The sequence below is a fragment of the Scaptodrosophila lebanonensis genome, unplaced genomic scaffold, assembly GCF_003285725.1.
Source record: "Scaptodrosophila lebanonensis strain 11010-0011.00,11010-0021.00 unplaced genomic scaffold, SlebRS2 tig00000001-arrow-pilon, whole genome shotgun sequence".
NCBI lineage: Eukaryota > Metazoa > Arthropoda > Insecta > Diptera > Drosophilidae > Scaptodrosophila > Scaptodrosophila lebanonensis.
This window is the reverse complement of record NW_022060529.1, coordinates 5285644-5304594: the sequence shown is the minus strand read 5'-3', so window position 1 is coordinate 5304594 and position 18951 is coordinate 5285644. Positions and strand designations below refer to the sequence as shown.

The 18951-nt window shown below is 41.2% G+C and overlaps 3 protein-coding genes across 6 annotated transcripts; 1 reads left to right on the top strand and 2 right to left on the bottom strand.

Moving 5' to 3' along the window:
- Nucleotides 1-414: 414 nt before the first annotated feature.
- On the top strand, nucleotides 415-13347 carry LOC115627533. 3 transcript variants are annotated; one of them, XM_030523248.1, is made up of 8 exons: nucleotides 415-2046; nucleotides 2152-2293; nucleotides 6720-6862; nucleotides 7388-7557; nucleotides 7623-7817; nucleotides 11435-11494; nucleotides 11571-11768; nucleotides 12027-13347. In XM_030523248.1, the coding sequence occupies exons 1-8, from the start codon at nucleotides 1653-1655 to the stop codon at nucleotides 12639-12641; spliced, it is 1917 nt and encodes a 638-aa protein (XP_030379108.1). In that variant the 5' UTR covers nucleotides 415-1652; the 3' UTR covers nucleotides 12642-13347. The 3 variants fall into 3 exon arrangements, with proteins under 3 accessions (XP_030379108.1, XP_030379115.1, XP_030379098.1); XM_030523255.1 differs by lacking the exon at nucleotides 11435-11494 and having other exon boundaries at nucleotides 6714-6862; XM_030523238.1 differs by lacking the exons at nucleotides 415-2046; nucleotides 2152-2293; nucleotides 6720-6862; nucleotides 7388-7557; nucleotides 7623-7817 and adding an exon at nucleotides 7984-7994.
- Nucleotides 13348-14323: 976 nt separating this feature from the next.
- Nucleotides 14324-15822, bottom strand: LOC115629203 (facilitated trehalose transporter Tret1-2 homolog). The gene has a single exon (XM_030525606.1). The coding sequence runs from the start codon at nucleotides 15805-15807 to the stop codon at nucleotides 14440-14442; it is 1368 nt and encodes a 455-aa protein (XP_030381466.1). The 5' UTR covers nucleotides 15808-15822; the 3' UTR covers nucleotides 14324-14439.
- An 836-nt stretch (nucleotides 15823-16658) lies between these two features.
- LOC115630287 (alkylated DNA repair protein alkB homolog 8) lies at nucleotides 16659-18853 on the bottom strand. Of its 2 annotated transcripts, XM_030526835.1 has the most exons (4): nucleotides 18718-18853; nucleotides 18298-18655; nucleotides 17491-18240; nucleotides 17254-17431 (listed from the first exon to the last, which is right to left on the bottom strand). In XM_030526835.1, the coding sequence occupies exons 1-4, from the start codon at nucleotides 18732-18734 to the stop codon at nucleotides 17378-17380; spliced, it is 1179 nt and encodes a 392-aa protein (XP_030382695.1). In that variant the 5' UTR covers nucleotides 18735-18853; the 3' UTR covers nucleotides 17254-17377. The 2 variants fall into 2 exon arrangements, with proteins under 2 accessions (XP_030382686.1, XP_030382695.1); XM_030526826.1 differs by having other exon boundaries at nucleotides 16659-18240.
- Between the last annotated feature and the right edge of the window lie 98 nt (nucleotides 18854-18951).

Genomic DNA, 18951 nt, shown 5'->3' with positions numbered 1-18951 from the left:
CAAAACATTTCCATTAGTCAAAAATATATTGCATTTCATTTTTCAGTCGACTAATCTTTACATTTTTGTTCAGCTTCATAGGGTATTCCACAACTGAGCGTGCTCACCATATTTGCTTTATTTTTTCTTTGTCCATTATATTTTGACTCACAAAATTGTGTCTGTATGTGTGATTGGTTTCCATTATAATTAATGTACGTCCATTGTATTCCGGCTGTAAGCTATTAATGCCATCACTTTATTTATTGCAGCCTCTGCCGCCCAGATACAACGCCAAGTAAATAAAACAGCATAATTTAGCTTGCCGTCAAGTGGACAAACGAAAAACAGCAACAATAACAAATTAAAGCACCAACAAAGTAAAGCGCAACAAGAGAGCATTCAATAAAATGCCACCTAAATGTTTTGGTAATTACGCAAAAATTGTTTACAAAATGCGCAATGTATAAAATTAAATAAATGCGCCAAGCCGACAACGATGCCAACAGCAGCAACGTCAACATTAACAGCAAACAAACAATTTGTAGCAGGGCCCTAAACATCTACAATAGCGACAGCGCCTGATGGCGACAGCGACAAGTGGCGGCAAAAATAAGAGCAACACCAACAACACGGGCAAGGCAGCAAAGCAAAGCAAAAGAAACTAAAGAGCTTCGGGCACTCATTGAATTAATTTCCAGAAAAACAAATACAAATAAAAAGCGCGGTAGGCCACCAAAAAGTAACGCATTGCCTCCTACCGAGGCCAAAGGCCACGGAGCAACTACAACCAGAAAAAAGGAGAATTTACTCAAAGGCTGGTCGCCGTCTTTTGTGAAACCAACGGCATTGCTTGGCAGTCGGCGCTGCGAGTTACTGACGCATTGACGAACCGACTGCGAGCCTGAAAGTCAGGCTGCCTGGCAGACAAAAGGTGCTTTTTATTGATTTTGTAAGTAAGGGAAAACATTGCGGTCGGAAAAAAAACAAATACCCAAACGCAACGTGAATAATTCTAACTTAAAACAGTAACAACATTGAAGACAACAGCAAAAACAACAGCGACGACGACGACTACACGAAACGTTTAGAAAATCCTTTACTTTTGCTTTCACCTCGCTTCAGTGCTCTTCAATATAACGCCACGTTCAATTCATTGCCTACACACTCAGCACACCCCAAAGGGACATCATAAAACACACACACAGAAAAGTTGTTGGTAAAAATACTTAAGCACACGCATTAAATATGGCAAACGCATAAAACAAATAAAAATAAATGCCAAAACTGAAGTTATAGCACATTGCTCAAATGTCAATGGCGGCTGACATTATTAACGGCCATGCAGAGTCAATTAGAATAAAGCAGTAGCACCAGCAACAACGAAAACCAAACAAGAAAAAACAAACAAGTAAATAGTCCCATTTTGGCATGCAACGCTCCTTCAACAATCGCCTGCATATTTCATCAGTGAGCAAACTAAAAGTTAAAAGAACTAAAATTCATAAACAAATTGTGTAAACAGTAGCAACAACAGAAAAAACAGCAACCACAGCAACAACAACAGCAATTTCATTGCATAGAGGAAAAGTGAGAACAAAGAACAACAAGAAAGACTGATTTTTATTTTCTATTGTATGTGTATGTTTAGTTAGCTTATTTTTGCAACTAATATGAGAAGCAAGCACACAAAATCGTCTACAACTACAACAACTATAGGCGACACGTGTGCACGTAGTGCGCGTTTCAAACGAAACCCTAGCAAAGCCTTCAGATTCAGTCAAAACAAAGGCAGAGATAGAGACACAAGCAATTGTCAAAACAACAACAACTACAGCAAGCATAAAGGTAATACCGCACGTCAAGACAAAATCCAAGCAACGTGCAAACAAAGCCGCAAACGCCACAAGAGTTGCCGTTTCACAAGCAACAACAGCCTCAAAACCAACGAAAACAACAACAAGAGCAGTAGTGGTCGAAAGATGAGCAGCACCTTTGGCATCCCTAGCAGGAGGAGCAGCATGTTTATATTCCTTGTTGTGTTGTTTGTGAATGCCTGTCTAGCGGGTGAGTGCATTGTGCAAGACTTTCTGCAAGGACTTTTCCTGTTATTGGCATGTCCTTCTTTCTCTCTCGTTCCCCCATTACCCCCTTACACTCTCTTGGGAGCAGGCACCATACCAGCAACGCCAGAGAACATAACGGTCACATTTCTAACGCCTACATCCGTGCGCGTCTCCTGGCAGACAATGATCGACCTAAATGCACATCCCATTGAGAAGTATATAGTGACATATAAACCAACTGATGACAGGTAGGTACAACTAATGGAATGGCATTACCATGCAGATACACAGGCATGCCGCAGAAATCTGGTTAAGAAAAGAGATTCTCCAAATCGTTCACAAAAACTCAGTACATAAACGTATTTGGCAAGACATTCTATACATTTGATTTGAAATTTATTTAATATCCCTATAAATATTTGGTAAATATAAAACAGGCAATCAGGTACATTTTCGTTTAATGCAATTCCATTCCCAAATTGGGAATTCCCAATTTCCTCTTTTGTACAATTTGAAAAACTAAGTTATCGCGATTTCGACAAATTTAACATAAATCGGTTTTGAAAACACACATTTCTATGCGTTTCAAAATAGAATTAAATTTTTGAGCTGTATGTACTTACTTCATTACGAACAACAAAATTTATTAATAAAAATTAAAATAAATCGCAACTTAAATGTGAAGAAATATGAACAAAACAAAAAATGTGGACAAAAATATAAAACAACCTTAAAAATCCAATTCCACTCTTTTGGGCTTTTCAAATTGTTTGCCCAATCTTATTATTCAGCTACAGTATTAAATAATTTATGGCCCAAATTAAACTAGCTATACTTGAATGTCAATAATTTTACTCTCAAAGCATTTTCAATAATACGAAACAAAACAAAAAATGTGGACAAAAATATAAAACAACCTTAAAAATCCAATTCCACTCTTTTGGGCTTTTCAAATTGTTTGCCCAATCTTATTATTCAGCTACAGTATTAAATAATTTATGGCCCAAATTAAACTAGCTATACTTGAATATCAATAATTTTACTCTCAAAGCATTTTCAATAATACGAACAAAAAGCGCATTAACCGTAATCTGAGTTTAAAATGTGAATTATTATTTGGCGTTTCACTTAAATACTTTATGTGGAATCTTGGAAACATAAACATATTTAAAGTGCAATATCAGATTAAGATTTCAACTTAGTAGCCTAGCAAAGCATTATGTCCCTGTATTATGTATGTATAATTTGAACAATCTAAATGTGCTGCACGCGAACAATACTATCAAGAAGCAGCCTACTGCATAACAAAGAAACAACTGGAGATATCTGTGGCATGCCCTGTAGCCTAAACACCAAGCCAGTACTCAAAAGCCAACTGCACTGCACTTGAAATTAATGGGCGCACTTGGGGGTATGCTTTGAAAAGAAGCAATTTATGCAGAGAGCTTTAAAGAATGCAATATCCACTGTATAGTTCATGCAATTGACAGGCTCAAGTCGGGCAAGTCGGGGCAGCAATGAAAATGTGTGTGTATGTGTGTATGTATTTATGTTGATACATATGTATTTGCCTGCCCGTCTGCGTGCGTGTGTGTATGTGCGTGCTGGCCATGAGCTAATAACAGTTCAAGCAAGCCAACAAACAACAACAAAAAAGTCAAAGCCAACTGCTGACCGCTGCAGCGCCGAAGAAAAACAAAAAGAAAAGGCAAAAGGGCAACACTGTTTGGCTGAGGGAGGCGCGTGTACTTGGCTTCAATTGTAAGAGAGTTGCAATTTAGCGGCCCAGTGTGAGCGAGATAGAGCAAGGGCACGAATGTTCAAAGGAAAACTGCTTGTAATCGTAATAATTTACTTGGCCCATTGCCTTTTGCTTTTGTTGCTGCCGCAGTGATTTTTTTGGTGCTCGCTTTGTTCCTTCCTTCCTTACGTTTTTGGAAATTGCCAAGCAAGTGTTGTTGTTGTTGGTTTTGTTGCATATTTGGACTACAAACTAAACACTTCCGATTTTTTTGTTCATTCTTGCTTTTTGTCGTTGATGTGGCTGAGACGCTGAAAGACGTGACGTGCCGTGCTGTGCCGTGCCGCGTAATAAGTGTAGTGCTCGGCTTTTCCGCCTTTGGTTGCAAGCTGTACGCGACTTTGGCATGTCCGTGTTGTTCTTCTGGTCAAGGTGTTTTCAATTTAAAAACTCTTGGTATGCATACGAGCCTATATACCTATGTATAGTATGTATAGTATACATACCATACATACATATAAATGCATTGATGGCTCTGTGTGTGCGGCTTTGCTGCATGCGCGTGTTTGTCTTTAACTATCGCGTTAGCTATTGTTGGCATTGATCCTACTACCTACTACTTGTTGTTGTTGTTGTTTCATAAAGTTCACGCCTATGTCAGAATTTTATTACAGTCATTTGACGTCCAGTTTGGTTCTTATTGTTTATTACCTATTTTTTATTTTATTAGTTTTGTTTTTGACTTTTGTGTTAGTTTTCTATCGATTTTTTTTGATAGTCTCGCCCTGGCATTTGCGCTCACTTGTCATTACGCTAGAAGTTGGGCGCTATTTGGGGGCCTTCTTGTGTATCTTCCTACCGGTTTTCGAGTAAATTGTCCCTTTGAATAATGTATGATTAATACATGGACACGTTGACGCTTGGTCTCCAGTGTCCTGACTTTTATAGAAAGGGAACACAGAAAGACTGACATACATACATATATATTATATCGATATAAATATATATTTATATGAACGTTTATAATTATTAGATGGATGCACTCATACAGACAGAGGTGTGCAGGCCACTCCCATGCCTACGATACAGCACATACACTCCAATTAGTTGATTTATTAAATTCATGCCTCGTTTGACAAGACTCTGGTATGAGCATTTCAGACCGTCCAACATGTCGATATACCGAGCGTCCGCTATCAATAAAGAAAATAATAAATAACAATTACTGTCAGGCAAGTACTTTGGACAGACAGTTGGTTAAACAAAGAAAGACAAGCGGGCTGCAAGCGCAGCAGAGGACGCCACACTGCTTAGCCAACGCACACACACACACACACACATGCTATTCGCAATCAATTCAAAACATGCTGCAATCATGGCCCGTCCGAAGATGTAATTATTTAAATTATTATTACTCTTACTGCTATTGTTGTCAACCTCATGTCTTTGCATACACACACAGATAGGTTTTAATGAAATGAAAAATATGAAATGTCAAGGTTTTCTCAACTCACGAATGTATGCTATAGTTTTTTTTATTGCTTTCGTCGTCCAGCCACGCTATGATGAATTAAGTATAAAGTATGTTCTCATATCAGTTAGAATATTCGTGCTACAAGCTTGTAGTTCCCGATTACTTTTTAGTTAGAACAATACATAATTGCGCATTAAATATGAAAATGGAAACAACAACAAGCAGAGGTATGGAAGTTGTAGAAATTGCAAGTAACATGTTGGCAAATCGAATGAAATGAAATCACTTACCAGCATCATTTTTTCTTCACTTCAGACAGTTGTCAGCTTATTTTTTATTAAATGCTCCGGAAATTGCCAAAAGTGAAGCCACATTCCACATAAAAGTACATTGTACAATGTTTCAGCACATTGACTTAAAAATCCATTATCCCAGCCACCTCTATCCCAGCACTTCGAATTGTGGCTCGAAACGCCCTCCTGTGCCAAATTCTTATGCATTTCAAATGCCAATAAGCTGAGCAAAGGGATAAGCAAAAGGGTATAAAAAGTCTCGCGTGCGTACACTTTGTGGCCAATATTATTTGCGAGTTTGGCGTCCCCAACGATGCCACCTGCTCTGCGCTACCTGCTGCTTGCTGCCTGCCGCTTGACGCACGACGCAGCTCATCTGACATGCGAAAATTGGCTGGGCTAAGGTGCGCGCATTAAATTTGATTTGACTGGGCCTCCCAAAAAGGAAAACTGAACCAAACGAATGCTACAAAATAAAGTAAAACTTAAATAAGCTGAAACTCTAGATGGCGAGCACGACAATAGCACATATGTTGCTGTTTGTATAAAGCGGCCTAATTTGTTAGTGTTGTTATTGTTGTGGCTGGTCGGGCATAGTCCATTGGGGGCCGTTGCGCTGTCGCGGATGAGAATATGCGAGGTCTGTCTGTGTGTGTGTGTGTGTGTGTGTCAGTGTGTGTGCATATGTATGTATCCATGTGCTTTATGAATAATGAATCATTTGTTAGACATGTTGTTGTTCCTGTAACAAGAGACGTTACACAAAGTACACATAGGCCAGAGTTCGAAGGAAATGGTAGCAACGCACTTTCCCACACACACACACACACACCCATAAAGACACACACTCCACAGAGAAACCAAGTGTATACGAAAATCGAGGACATGTTGTAAAACTACTCGGCAAGAGTGTGACAAACTGCGACTCTGTGAAATATTGCCCATGCTGTAATTACGGCCTCATATTTCAAGCTCTGCATAGCCTGTTAATTGTAAATATATACATAGATATTAGTATGTGCGTATGTGTATGAGTGATACAGAGAGACAGAGAGAGAGAGAGAGAGAGAGAGCGTGTGTGTAGTTGATTGCAATTCGCTTGCGCTACAATCGCACCACACTTAGTAGCTGGTCGAGGGTGGTAATTGAATTAATTTAAGTTACAGGGTTGTACAGGACGTCGCCGGTAACAGTGAGGCCATTGTCCTAGATCGCCTCCTACCAAGCACACAATACTCTCTGGCTGTAACGGCCATCTGGCTGGGCAAGAAATATCGAAGTCGTCAGCAAATCATATTTAAAACATTAGGTAAGTACTTGTAAAACATGCTTTAGTGGATCTCTATAAATAAACAGTATAGTACAATAAACAAAGCTTCAACTTTGGACTTATTATTGATGCTAAAATGTATAATACTTCTGCATATATTTTCGATAAGCATTTCGATACGAGATGATTTAATTTTTGATATTCCCCTCTCTCGCGCCACAGAAATGCAATTCATTTCAAACAAAAGAAATAAAGCTTTATAAATCAAAACGATGTCTATAGAAAATTTGATTTGCCTTTTTTAGATGCAGAAAAAATTTCAGTTAACGATAATCGAAATGTTAAGTTGTCTTCACTTTTTAAATATTAGTGAAGAATAAAATGCTAGCGTTTCTAACAAATGTGGCATTAAGTCTGTTTTTTAAGTCTATAGCTATTTTTTAAGTTAAAGCTATGCCAGCTTTATATTGCTTCATATATTTTAAGGAATGCTTACTGTATTTTGTGCAAGTTCTATTTTTACATTAATCGAGTTTCTTTAATGCAATTACATATACTTTGCAGATTTGCCGAAGAACAATTCGCAGCAGGACTTAGCCTCGGGTGGCTATGGGAACAGTGTGGCTGGGCGTAATGCCAACACTGGCACTGGTAATGGCAGCGCATTCGGCGACGATGTGACCTCAACGGCCACCAATACGCTAACGCACAGCACGACGCGTGAACTGCCAACGGTAAGGTCGATGCAAACAACTAATGAAATCACTAAGCCCAGAACGTTCCCAACATGCTGTTGCAGATACGTGGTGTCGAGATTGGCATAGTCCTGATTGTGTTAATGGTGTGGGCTGGCGCCATTGCGCTCTTCTTCAATCGCTGGGGAAAAATCCGAATGCTATTGCCCTATCAGCCGGACTATAAGCATGAACAGTTGAAGGTGCCCGGCACAGGGGTGTGCAGCGCCGGTGGCTGCAATGGTCAGCACTCACATCAGGTAAGTGCTGTCGAGGGTCATTTGGAGCGTTTCAATTGTGGGGCGTGCGGAGCTGGAGCTTTCCGGGGTTGCTCTCTCCATCGCCCTCTTGTCAATGAATTCGCTATAACTTATCTATGTGTTTCATTCGATATTATGCTTTATTTTTAGAACCTACACCCCGATTTCTTTGTGAAGGTATTCAACATATTTAATTTTTCAATAACTTATAACTTTAATCATTCAATACATTCAATTTTTGCATTCAATTAGCTTTTGTGCATCAAAGTAATTATTTGAATTTGAAATCCATTCACATTTATATTACTTAGTGCACGCCCGCATACAATTTTCGAATCTCTGCTCCTGATTTCAACATGGAATCCAAGCAAAATGCTTTTTTTAAGCCATGTGCTAATATTCTTTAGGAGTATTACCATTCAGTCGATTGTCGGACTATCATTTTGATCTAAATAAATTGTAAAAATTAATTCAAATTAAACTGTCAAGCAGGATATAAAAAATATTTAGCAAATAGAAAAGGTCAATCGACTGACTGTGAATATCCTCATTTATTTCCATTTATAAAAAAAAGATTTAAATGCAGGATGCCAGGCTAATTTTTTGTTTTTTATTTAACTGAAAGTATTGGATCTTACCGCCACACGACCACTGCAGAAATGCAGGCTTGCATTATCCTTGCTATGGTTTGCCGAAGAATTTAGCACTTTGCTCGTTTTATATGCATATTTATACTGCTTTTGATTTACCTAGAAATCAGCAAACATTTTAGATATCGGCTTCCAATAATAAATAAATAATTAACAAACATACGATATGCCATCCATACTTGTATGTACATCGTACTCGTGTCAATTTAGCAAAAGTTAGAACCGCACACAGCTCTTTGACCCAATCAATCAAGATCAATCATTTGCAATAGTTTGAAACACTCGAAATTCAATTCAATTCATATGCATATGCGTTAATTATAGAGCTACATATTTAGTGATCCCCACACTTGGGGCCTTGAATTTTGCTGTTGAGGCTTGACCTTTCTAAAGAATTCACTGACATAACGTTCCTCCTTCCTTCGCTTGATCGCATTCCTCATCGTTGACTTACTTCCGAATCGATCCCGGCAGTGTCTGCCACGCTGTGAGGGCTGTGGACTCTTTGATCGTTGCTTTCAATATCCGCGTCGCGAACTGGAGCGCGACTGCGGCTGTCAGTTTGCGCTACTCCACAAGGCGGATGTAGAGAGCTAGCAACCAGTGCATCGCGAGGCGGTCACGGCAAGCGTATCTGCAGAGGGTTGCGGTGGCAGCAGCGGGAATGCAACAGCTAGCCATGGCACGCCAACGAACACCTATGTGCGTGGGCCCAGTGTCGACAATCAGTCCATAGTGGGTGCCAACATTCTAAACCATGTGGACAGCATAGACAACAGTGTCGCTGCCCACGACGATCCCGATGATCTGGCAAAGGAGGAAGGCCAGGCGGCTGCGGAGAGGCAGCATCTGCTGCAGCAACAGCGGGAACGGGATGTGGTAGTTAAGCAACGCATTCTGCCGCTCCAGGCAGCAACAGTTGTACGCTCCAAGCAGCGCAAATTTGCGCAACAGCGCAGCATACTTAAGAACTCCCACGAACGCACCTTTGTCGAGGACGACGAGGTGCTCGAGGCCAAAAAGCAATTGATATTGCGTCGACGCCGATTGTTCAGCCACTATCGACAGTATGAGCAGTGGCGCCGACGACAGTTTAGCTACGATCCGAGCTACTTTCGCGCGCCTCCGTTGCCGCTTGGACAGATGGCAGGCGCTGATTACGGGGCATATGGCGGCAGCGGCGCATGCGCATCTGGCGTTGGAACTGCCGCCCTTGCCGCTGGAGCCGCACCAGTCGGGCCAGGTGCGGGCCGCAGGCGGCGTCAGTACCGACGCCAGTACTCCTGCGCGGATCGCAGCCGGGATGGGTCCCGCGAAAGCCGGGGCTCCTCCACGCTGCAGAAGTACCGCAGCATGGTGGCCAGCGATACCATACACACCGACTCGTCCGTTATCAATCATAGCAACTACAGCGAACCGGCCAGCGTAAGTTGCCTGCCCTCTCAAGAGGCAGCACCTGCTTGGTGCACGAATTGTTCGTTCGTTCGTTCGTTCATTCCTTTGTTCGATCGCTCGCTCGTTCGTTCCTTGGTTCCTTGGTTCGATCGTTCGTTGCGATATTGCACACAAACACAAATACACACCCACAACCACACACACACAAACACCCACAAAGTTTGCACCATGTGTTTGTAAAGGCGGCCATGATTTACTTCTGCCACCGCTCCGGTGAAGCACAACGCACCCATTGTACACCGAAAAACGAACACTCTGTAAAGAAATTGTGCAAGTCCCAAAGAGTAGCAAAACGAGTTGTCATTCACAAGTGGTCCCACATTTGTATACATACACATATGTTTAGTTATTTAGTCAATTTATAGTTAATTATTATTTAGTTTTGATATCATACCACATTTTATATTCTTGTCAATTTTTATACCCTGTACCCGTAGAGTTAAAAGGGTATATTAGGTTTATGTAAAGTATGTAACATGCAGAAGGAAGCATCTCCGACCCCATAAGGTACATATGTATATTCTGAATCAGCATGACGAGAGAAATCGATCTAGACATGTCCGTCCGTCCGTCCGTCCGTCCGTCTGTCCGTCTGGATGAACGCAAGGATCTCAGAAACTATAAAAGCTAGAATAACCAAAATTGACATCCAGATTCTCCTAGGTCCGAGAAAGTGCGAGTTTATTTTTATTTTTTTTTTCATTTTCCCCCCCTTCCCCCGCTACAGAATTTCGTCAATAGCGTCCACATTTCAAATGCTACCTAAACCAAACTTTGCACACATAATTTATATATAATTGTCCACTGTTGTTCAAAATTCTATTCAATTCGGTCAATTTTAAGAAAAGTTATATATATATAACTCAGTGACGGAAGTTTAGTTGGGTATAGGGTATTACACTGTCGGGCTTGCTCGACTGTAGCGTTCTCTCTTGTTTTAAATTCAACTTAGATGTAATCTTTTGATTTCGAGCTGGAATCACGAAAATAAAAATGTGACGGATCGAGAAATAGGCCTAATTTCATTGCATTATTTTTAAAGTATGAGAAAAAACAGATGCGTATTTGTGAATGGCAACTTGCGCTCCGACATGCGCTACACACAGTCACAGAAGCACCCTTCTTTCTTGGTCAGCTTGTGCCAACGATTTATAGCCCAGCTCGTGCTTTTAGCTCCGCACCGTGCTCACCCGTACACCCACTACAGCAACAAATCAACTCAGTGCCTCACGCTTGTCGCTTATTAGGTGTGCGTTCCACGCTTCCGCCTGTTGTGCTAGATTAGATTACTTTTCACTAGTGTTTGTTGTTTTCGAAGGATCGTGAATTTTTGCAGGTCCAGGCAATGCTTTTTCGTATATTCTATGTGTGTGTTTGCTTATGTAGGTGCTAGGCCTATATGTGTGTCCTAAATATGTGTGACAAGCCTTCTTGCTCTTCTTTCTCTCTCTCTCTCTCTCTGTCTTTTTTCCCTCATTTGTGTTCTCTCTTTCTCTATTTCCAATGAAACAGTTCGACAGCAGTGAATGTGGCGGCACCTTTGCTCACCCACCGTTGCACTGCAATAACCGCGTAAGGATCAGCGCATAGCTGAAGGGTTTTCATTACCATGCCAATGTCCTCTCGCTAATTTCTCTTTGTTTTCCAGCACATCCACATGTTGGCCGAGGAACACTCCACATCGATCTCGGAGCGCTGCACCCGCAGTCGCATCAACTCTGCCATTTTTGTGTCGTCGGAGGGCAGGGGATTCGACTCCATTGAGTTCCTGCGGCGTCATGGCTCACAGAGCGTCCTATGCCGCAAGGCGAAAAGTGCGGAGAATATCACCGACAATGGTCGCAAGGTATGGTATAACACCAGCTCTATAGCTATATAGCTCGACTAAGATAGCACATTTCATAATTTCCGGAAAATATTTTTCTCATAGTCGTTAGTTTTTCTATAGGTTTTTTATGAGCTCTAGTTTTTCCTTGAACTGAGTACGGCAACATCTTAATTAACTTTTACACCCTTTATGATAGAATATTTAAAAAAATTAAGATCAAGTGATTATAAGTAACTAAACTATTGTTTATCCGGCTAATAAAAACATCTATTGCAGAAGAGCTTTTCAGACAAACGCCAATGGCGTACTGATGATGAGTCCGCCAGGAAGCAGAACACCTCACAGGACAGCAACGACATCGAACTTAAGGAATGCGGCGGAGCCGGTGGGGATCTACTCACATTGCCGGTCCTAAATGCCCACGCGGTGCACGATCCAAAGCAACCACCCTCTGCAGTGACCACTCTACTGGCGCGATCGGCAGCCATTACCACAGCAAATGTCATAGTGGGCAGCATCTCATTGGAGGCGCCACCGCCCTACATGCAGGATGATGATGCGCAATCGGGTCATATGCATAGTGAGGCCGCTATTGTAAACGAGCCATCCCAAGACTCCGCAGAAACAGTCGAGGAGCTTGTGCAGGTATCATTGCTACCTAATGCCAACGCCACCGCTACGATCACGCCCAGTGCACCCAGTATCGCCATTGAGGCCAAACCCCGTGTACTGGTGCACCAGCGGTCCTCGACAGCCTCCTCCTCGCCGCACAGCAGCCCCAAGCAATTGGGTCTGAAAATAATCAAGCCCAAAATCAGCGCCGTGCCAATGGTCTCAGTATCAGGTCCATCGCCGCCTATTGAGAAGCCGCCGCTGGCCGAGTGCTTGTAACAAATGGCTGCCGAAACATTTATCTAAGCGTGCGCTCAAGGCAATTTGACACCAAGTCAAGCCGAAACATATTGCAGGAACACGACCGCTCACGCCCACACCTCCGCCATAGCATATCCCCAGACGCACTGAAGATGGCCCCATCACCACACTAAACAGCACACCCCCACCCCCCAGATCGCGTAATATGAAACGAGACCTAAGGTGAATATAAATGTTGCCAGCTGCTCAAATAAGTGTTTCGGTGTAGGTTACCTAAGAAAGGAGATGAAGAAGGTAAAGGAAGTTAATGGAAAGCGCAGTTTGTACCGCAGGGCAATGCTTTTCTAGAAGGCCTTGTCTATTTAACAACGACTGAACTATACATATGTATAAGCATATGGCTAGTATATACACAAGTACTAAAACTTATAATGAATATACACATATAGTGCATATGTACTTACATAATACATACTATACATACAAAGAAATTTATAAATCAGCTTTAACAACAACAAGTAAACTATCAGGCTTTAATATTATGAATTTCTGGTTCAACCTAAATACATATAGTCGATGTAGACTCACAAGCTGGAATGGGAAACTTTTTGTGTTTGTCTGCAATCAAAATACATACAATATGTATGTATGTATATACATACGTGTGTCTAAGAATTTTGGCACCATTACTGTAAGTATTAATTAAAATACTATATGAGTATACACACACCTATATTTTCACTAGCAACCTATATACACCTTAGAGGTATCTTTAAAGTAGACAAAACAGAACAAAAATTAAAGATAACTAAAAAATTTCAAATGCTTATGTACTTATGGTGTCTGTAGCATGTAAGCACCCTAAATACATAGTCCAAATGTTACCTGTTAACATATCAATTGAAAAATGCATGATGTGCACACCTTCGACCAAAATGGAACATTTAAAACTGTAATCTAGTTGATATATAGACTAAGGTACGAGTATATCTAACTAACAAGATGATATTGTAATTACCAAAGTGTCCAGAACCAATGACATCTCCAGCATTAGCTCGAATGGATTTATAAATTTATAAATGTTAACTGACGTTCTAAATATTTCACTGTGTGTTAATGTTTAGTGTTTAAGAAATACACAGATACATACTACAGATATATGTAGGTATAATACGAGTACATCGTACGGATGCAATTGTAAGACCAAAGATGTGAATGCCTCATTAAGCAGCACACATTTACCCACATTTGCTCTATACTGCGTTCTAGGTAGTCTAATCTTTCAACTATAGTTATGTTACCCGAATTTCCTCTAAATCACACTTGCTACAAATTTAAAATCGAATTAATTAATAAGCAACTATATATTCATTGTCATAAAATGTTATGTATGTATATAAAAATAAATATATATCACACACTCAAGCCTTTACCTAACCCATGCACCCACCATGATATTGCATGTCTATTAAATAAGTTCACAAGTGTATTTTAAGTGGGCGTTCGGGGACGTAATCTAAACCACAAAATGTCATTAAGGAATTGTCAATTTATGGTCCAAAGCTACAATAAAAAACCATTAGAATGGGTCAAATGTAGGCAAATAGACGATAAGCTAGTGGTTATGTTTAATTCGCTATATGTGTTTGGTCTTGAAGTGTATTTTTAAAATCGAATAAACAAATTCGGACAAACAAATGTTTCACTTGAGCAACTAAACGTATTTTTATTGAATGAAATAACAAAATGTTTTCATATTAGATTTATCAACAATACTTTTCAATTACGTACATAGTTTATTTGGTCTACTCTTCTCCTAGCTGTTCTTGGAGCCTAGCATTTCTTGTATCTCATTGAGCGTCTTGCCTTTTGTCTCCGGCACCCACAGCAACGAATAGATGAACGCCATAATGGCTATGACTGTAAAGATCCAGAATGTTGGTGCCGGGCCTAACGAACTCTGGAGTATGGGGAACAATTTGGTAACGGCAAAGGCCATTAGCCAGTTGCTAGTGCCCGCAACTGATCCTGCCACTGCCTTAACATCCTCTGAGAATAACTCCGCACCAATTAGCCAAGGGACCGGACCAAATCCTATGGCAAAGAAGATGATGAACATGCAAATGCTGCAGATAGGTAGCCAGCCAAGAGATGCAACAGACTCCTCACTGTTTTGTCGCATTTGGAAATAGCCACCCATGAGTGCTGTGGTTAGTGCCATAAAAAAAGCGGATATGGCGAGCAGTATGCGACGTCCAACTTTGTCGATAATGTTGACTGCAACCAAAGTCATCACCACCTGTGTGCCGCCTATGAGAATCGTAGACATAGAAGCACTCAGGCCTGCTCCGACATCAGCAAATATCGACGTGGAGTAGAATACGATCGCATTGATGCCAGTTAGTTGCTGAAAGATTTGCAATAAGACAGCGATGCCAAGTCCCTTTAGCGTAATGGGCCGTTTTAGTGCAGCTGCAATCCCTGTCTTAGATCCACTCTGCTCCACACCACTCATAATCTGTTTAAGCTCGTCATCCACATCGTAGTGCTTTCCGCGCAGCCAAGCCAACGATTTCGCCGCAGCTTCTTTCTGGCCCTTAAGCGCCAGGTAGACTGGCGACTCGGGCATGAAGAGGAAGAAAGCGGCAAATATCATTGGCAGAATCGCGCACAATATGTTAAGTAGCTGTAGATGGACAAAAGCACCCACGACGTAGCCGTAAAGTATTCCAAAAACGATGAGCAACTGAAAGAAGCTACCCAACATACCTCGCGTGGCGAGCGTTGAGATCTCGGTGGTGTATATGGGTGCGGTTACACAGAAGGCACCCCCACACACTCCCAAAATAAAACGACCACAATACAACATGGCCACGTTTTTGGCAAAAATCATTAATACCCATCCGATCATGTAGGGTGGTATCAAAGCTAACATTGTTGGCTTTCGTCCTATCCTATCGATCAGAAATCCAACTGGCACACAAACACAGGTGGCCCCCAAGGTCAGCAACGACGAGATCCAGCCAAACTGGTTGGTAGAGACGGCAAATCCATATTCGATATCCTCGGTGATCATTTTCTCGGCTGGCGCGGACCAGCCGATGGTGGCGCCCAAGCAAAAGGAACCGAAACCGGCAGACAGACCTGCTATGTATTGCGGAAGAGCTTTGCTTGCTTTTGCCATTGCGAACTTCACGAAAGCACGTATCGAAATGAACGTTGCATAGCTTGAATAATTGTTGAATTGATAGGTTCAGCTGTAACGGCAACTGTGCTGGCAGCGTATTGTGCAGTTACGGCAAAATGTCGTAAATAAGCTAAAAAAAACATTAACTGCGGAAGAGTGAAGCGTAAAGCGCAACGTGGAAAACACCCAAAGATTATTTTAAGCCCAGCTAATAATTAACAAGTTCCATTGGCTTGCCTTTAACACATGGGAAAATCAAGTATCGGCTTAACAAGAGCTTCAAACTAATTACAGGTGATATTTCGTCTTCAGTATATCTGATCTAATCTAATATATATAACATGCAGTCAGGCCTGTCAAGTTAACTACATACTTTCCTCATAAGTTAATCATTTCGCCAAGCTGGCCCACGATTACACTCGTAAGTACATAAAAGTGTACTTGCGATGTAGTAAACATCCATATCTTTAAAAGTCTGATCAAAGTTTCCGTATAATCAGTATTTCGTAATTATAACAATGAAAAAACTTGATGAAAAAGAGATCAGAGTATTAATACCAATTGTAGAGTCGAGAAATGGTTTATTATATATAAATATATATACATATATGTACTATATATACATATATTGTAATGGTTATTTTGCGGATCCACATTTATTCTAACGACAAAGACTTATGTTTTTCAACTTTTTGAAATATTATGAAAGTGATGTGTGAAACCATTGCTTGAATGAAGTAGGTTGTTCTTAAAGGAGATTCTGCTGTTGAAAAATAAATTAATTTGCACTTGCGTGTTATGTTTGGTAATTTTATAACAATTCTACCGCTAATTTTTGCTATATTTTTTATTGTCGCAGTTTTATAAATGTATAATTAAGAAAATATATACATATATAATTGAAGCTTAGCTTACGGCACGCTCAAAAATCACACAATGATTGCCCTGATCGTAGTAGCTTTTAATTAGAAATACTTCTGGTACATCAGCTATAAGTCGCTCCAGCTCCTGCTCTTCGAAAACATGATAGTAACGCAGAAATGTTGTATGCTCAGCATCTTTCGTTTTCCAGGGCACAAAAACATCTTGTTGTTGAAATTCAGTGCGATTCGTGTGCACTGGAAGAGACACATGCGGCGGATTTATTTTATGTTCTAATTGCGCCGCCTGATGCTGTCGTTGCGCCTGCTCTGTGGTACGTTCTTTGTTAACGGCTTTGTTTTGTCTCAAATAGCTTGATTTGTTGTTATCGCGTCGCTGCTCTTTTGCCCAGACATACACGAGCGCGCGTCCACCTGGCCGCAATATACGTGCCATTTCACGCAAAGCGGTCAATCGACGTTCAGAGCTGGCCAAGTGATGTATGACAGCAATGCTGATGCAGCCATCCATACTTGCCGTGCGTATAGGAAGTTGCAGACAGTCGCAGCGAAACACGCTCTGTTGTCGGGAATTACACACGCCCAATAATCCTTGCGAACGATCACAGCCGATGGCCAGCAGCTGTGAGTTACAACATAGATACTTCCCATTACCGCAGCCAACATCCAGCACAATTGATTGCGGATCAAAGCTGTGTAAAAAGTCGGAAACTTTTGGCCAAGGTGTATGACGTGTATCGCTGAAATGATTTGCAATTTTATTGTAGACATCATGCACATTTTGCTGCTCCAGGCTAACCGCTTGCTTTGCCAATGTGTCCATCAACAGTTTTGGTGCCGTTGACTGGTGTGTGTCGCAGAGTGTTGGAAATTGACAATGGCAGGGACCACGTCGCAATCGTCGAAATGTAAGCGAAGTTCGTTTCCTGCGTGGTTCCATTGTAAGGCTGACTGTGGCCGTAGGCAGCCAATCTAAATGTCTGGGTCTTATGCCGTGCATCCAATCAAACCGCGCCTCGCCCGACATAACTAGAAGGGAACGACGCAGCAGCAGTAAGGGAGTACACTCGCTACCACGCCTAAATTCCATGACTACATCCGATTCCAGCGAAAGTGAAAGAATTGGATCTAAAAATGCACTGTGCGTATCAACGTGTGGTGGTATACCATGTCCTGGTTCATATTCATTCACCGTCAGCTGGTCTGGTTGCGTCCAGTCCAGACCCTGCAAATCATTTTCAGCCGCAGCTTGCCTGAAACGCGGCCAGAGAAAATCACAAGCGGTTGGAATTCTACACTCTAATGGTTTCGTTGAATCCACATTGTTGCTACCATAAACGAACTCGTAACCGAAGTGTTTTACACGCCTATTTTTCATGTTACCTTCGTTGCTTCTACTGTCGTTGCCGATGGCTTTCAAAAGTGCGCTCTCCTCCTCCTCGGTTATAAAGTCTGTCAATAGTATGAGACCCTTTGGAAGAGGTTTATTCCAGTCGTTTTCTACTGCTTCAAGCTGAGGAATCCCGGTTACGTAGCTAAGGTAGCAAACCTAAATAAATCTTAGACAATGAATAAGATGGTTTATTAATTTTTCGTATATGCTCACCGCTCCGTGTTGTCCTATGGTGGATACGTTGTGCATTGCCAGAAATATGGACTCGGCGTCCGCAATGCTAGCACATTTTAGAAAGCAATACGACTTGGAAGCCAACATCAACACTTGTGAAACTTTACCATGTGCTGTTGCCTTGGCCAGCAGTGTTTCTTCAGTAAGACCATTGCACAGGCCGGCATTTAGTATGGCCAGAAAAATTGTTGGCGTTTCACTCTCGGTGACATTATAATCCGCTTTAATAATGGCCAAACAACGGCGTTTCTTTTTATCCACCTTTTTAGGTTTGCTCACATGTGTGGCAATCATTTTTTCCAATTGGCAGTGTATTGGAGATGGAGAACTAACGGCACTATTTTATATTGAAAAAGATACTTTGAATTAAGCAATTTTGTAAAAGGTTAAAACACTTACGTTAAATTTAATCGCATGTGAGTGCCATAAATAAAAAGGAGAAAATATCCAAAAGAAAAAGAATACAAGACGAGCGAAAACCCCTCAAGTTAATAAGACTATTTAAAAATGGTTTCACACAGACGTGGATAGTCCTGTAACCAAATCAATGCAACAATAGTAACAGGTTGCAACACATTACATTCAACCCGAATGCACTATCGATTGTTTTCTGAAAACTATCGTTGACTATGC

Excerpts from the sequence above, each read along its gene's own strand:
- LOC115627533 (XM_030523248.1), top strand. The coding sequence starts at position 1,653 with ATGAGAAGCAAGCACACAAAATCGTCTACAACTACAACAACTATAGGC. Across the intron at positions 2,047-2,151 it reads TGTGAATGCCTGTCTAGCGG|GCACCATACCAGCAACGCCA; the intron begins GTGAGTGCATTG and ends TCTTGGGAGCAG. Across the intron at positions 2,294-6,719 it reads TATAAACCAACTGATGACAG|GGTTGTACAGGACGTCGCCG; the intron begins GTAGGTACAACT and ends TTTAAGTTACAG.
- LOC115629203 (XM_030525606.1), bottom strand. The coding sequence starts at position 15,807 with ATGGCAAAAGCAAGCAAAGCTCTTCCGCAATACATAGCAGGTCTGTCT.
- LOC115630287 (XM_030526826.1), bottom strand. Across the intron at positions 18,241-18,297 it reads CCATAGGACAACACGGAGCG|GTTTGCTACCTTAGCTACGT; the intron begins GTGAGCATATAC and ends AGATTTATTTAG.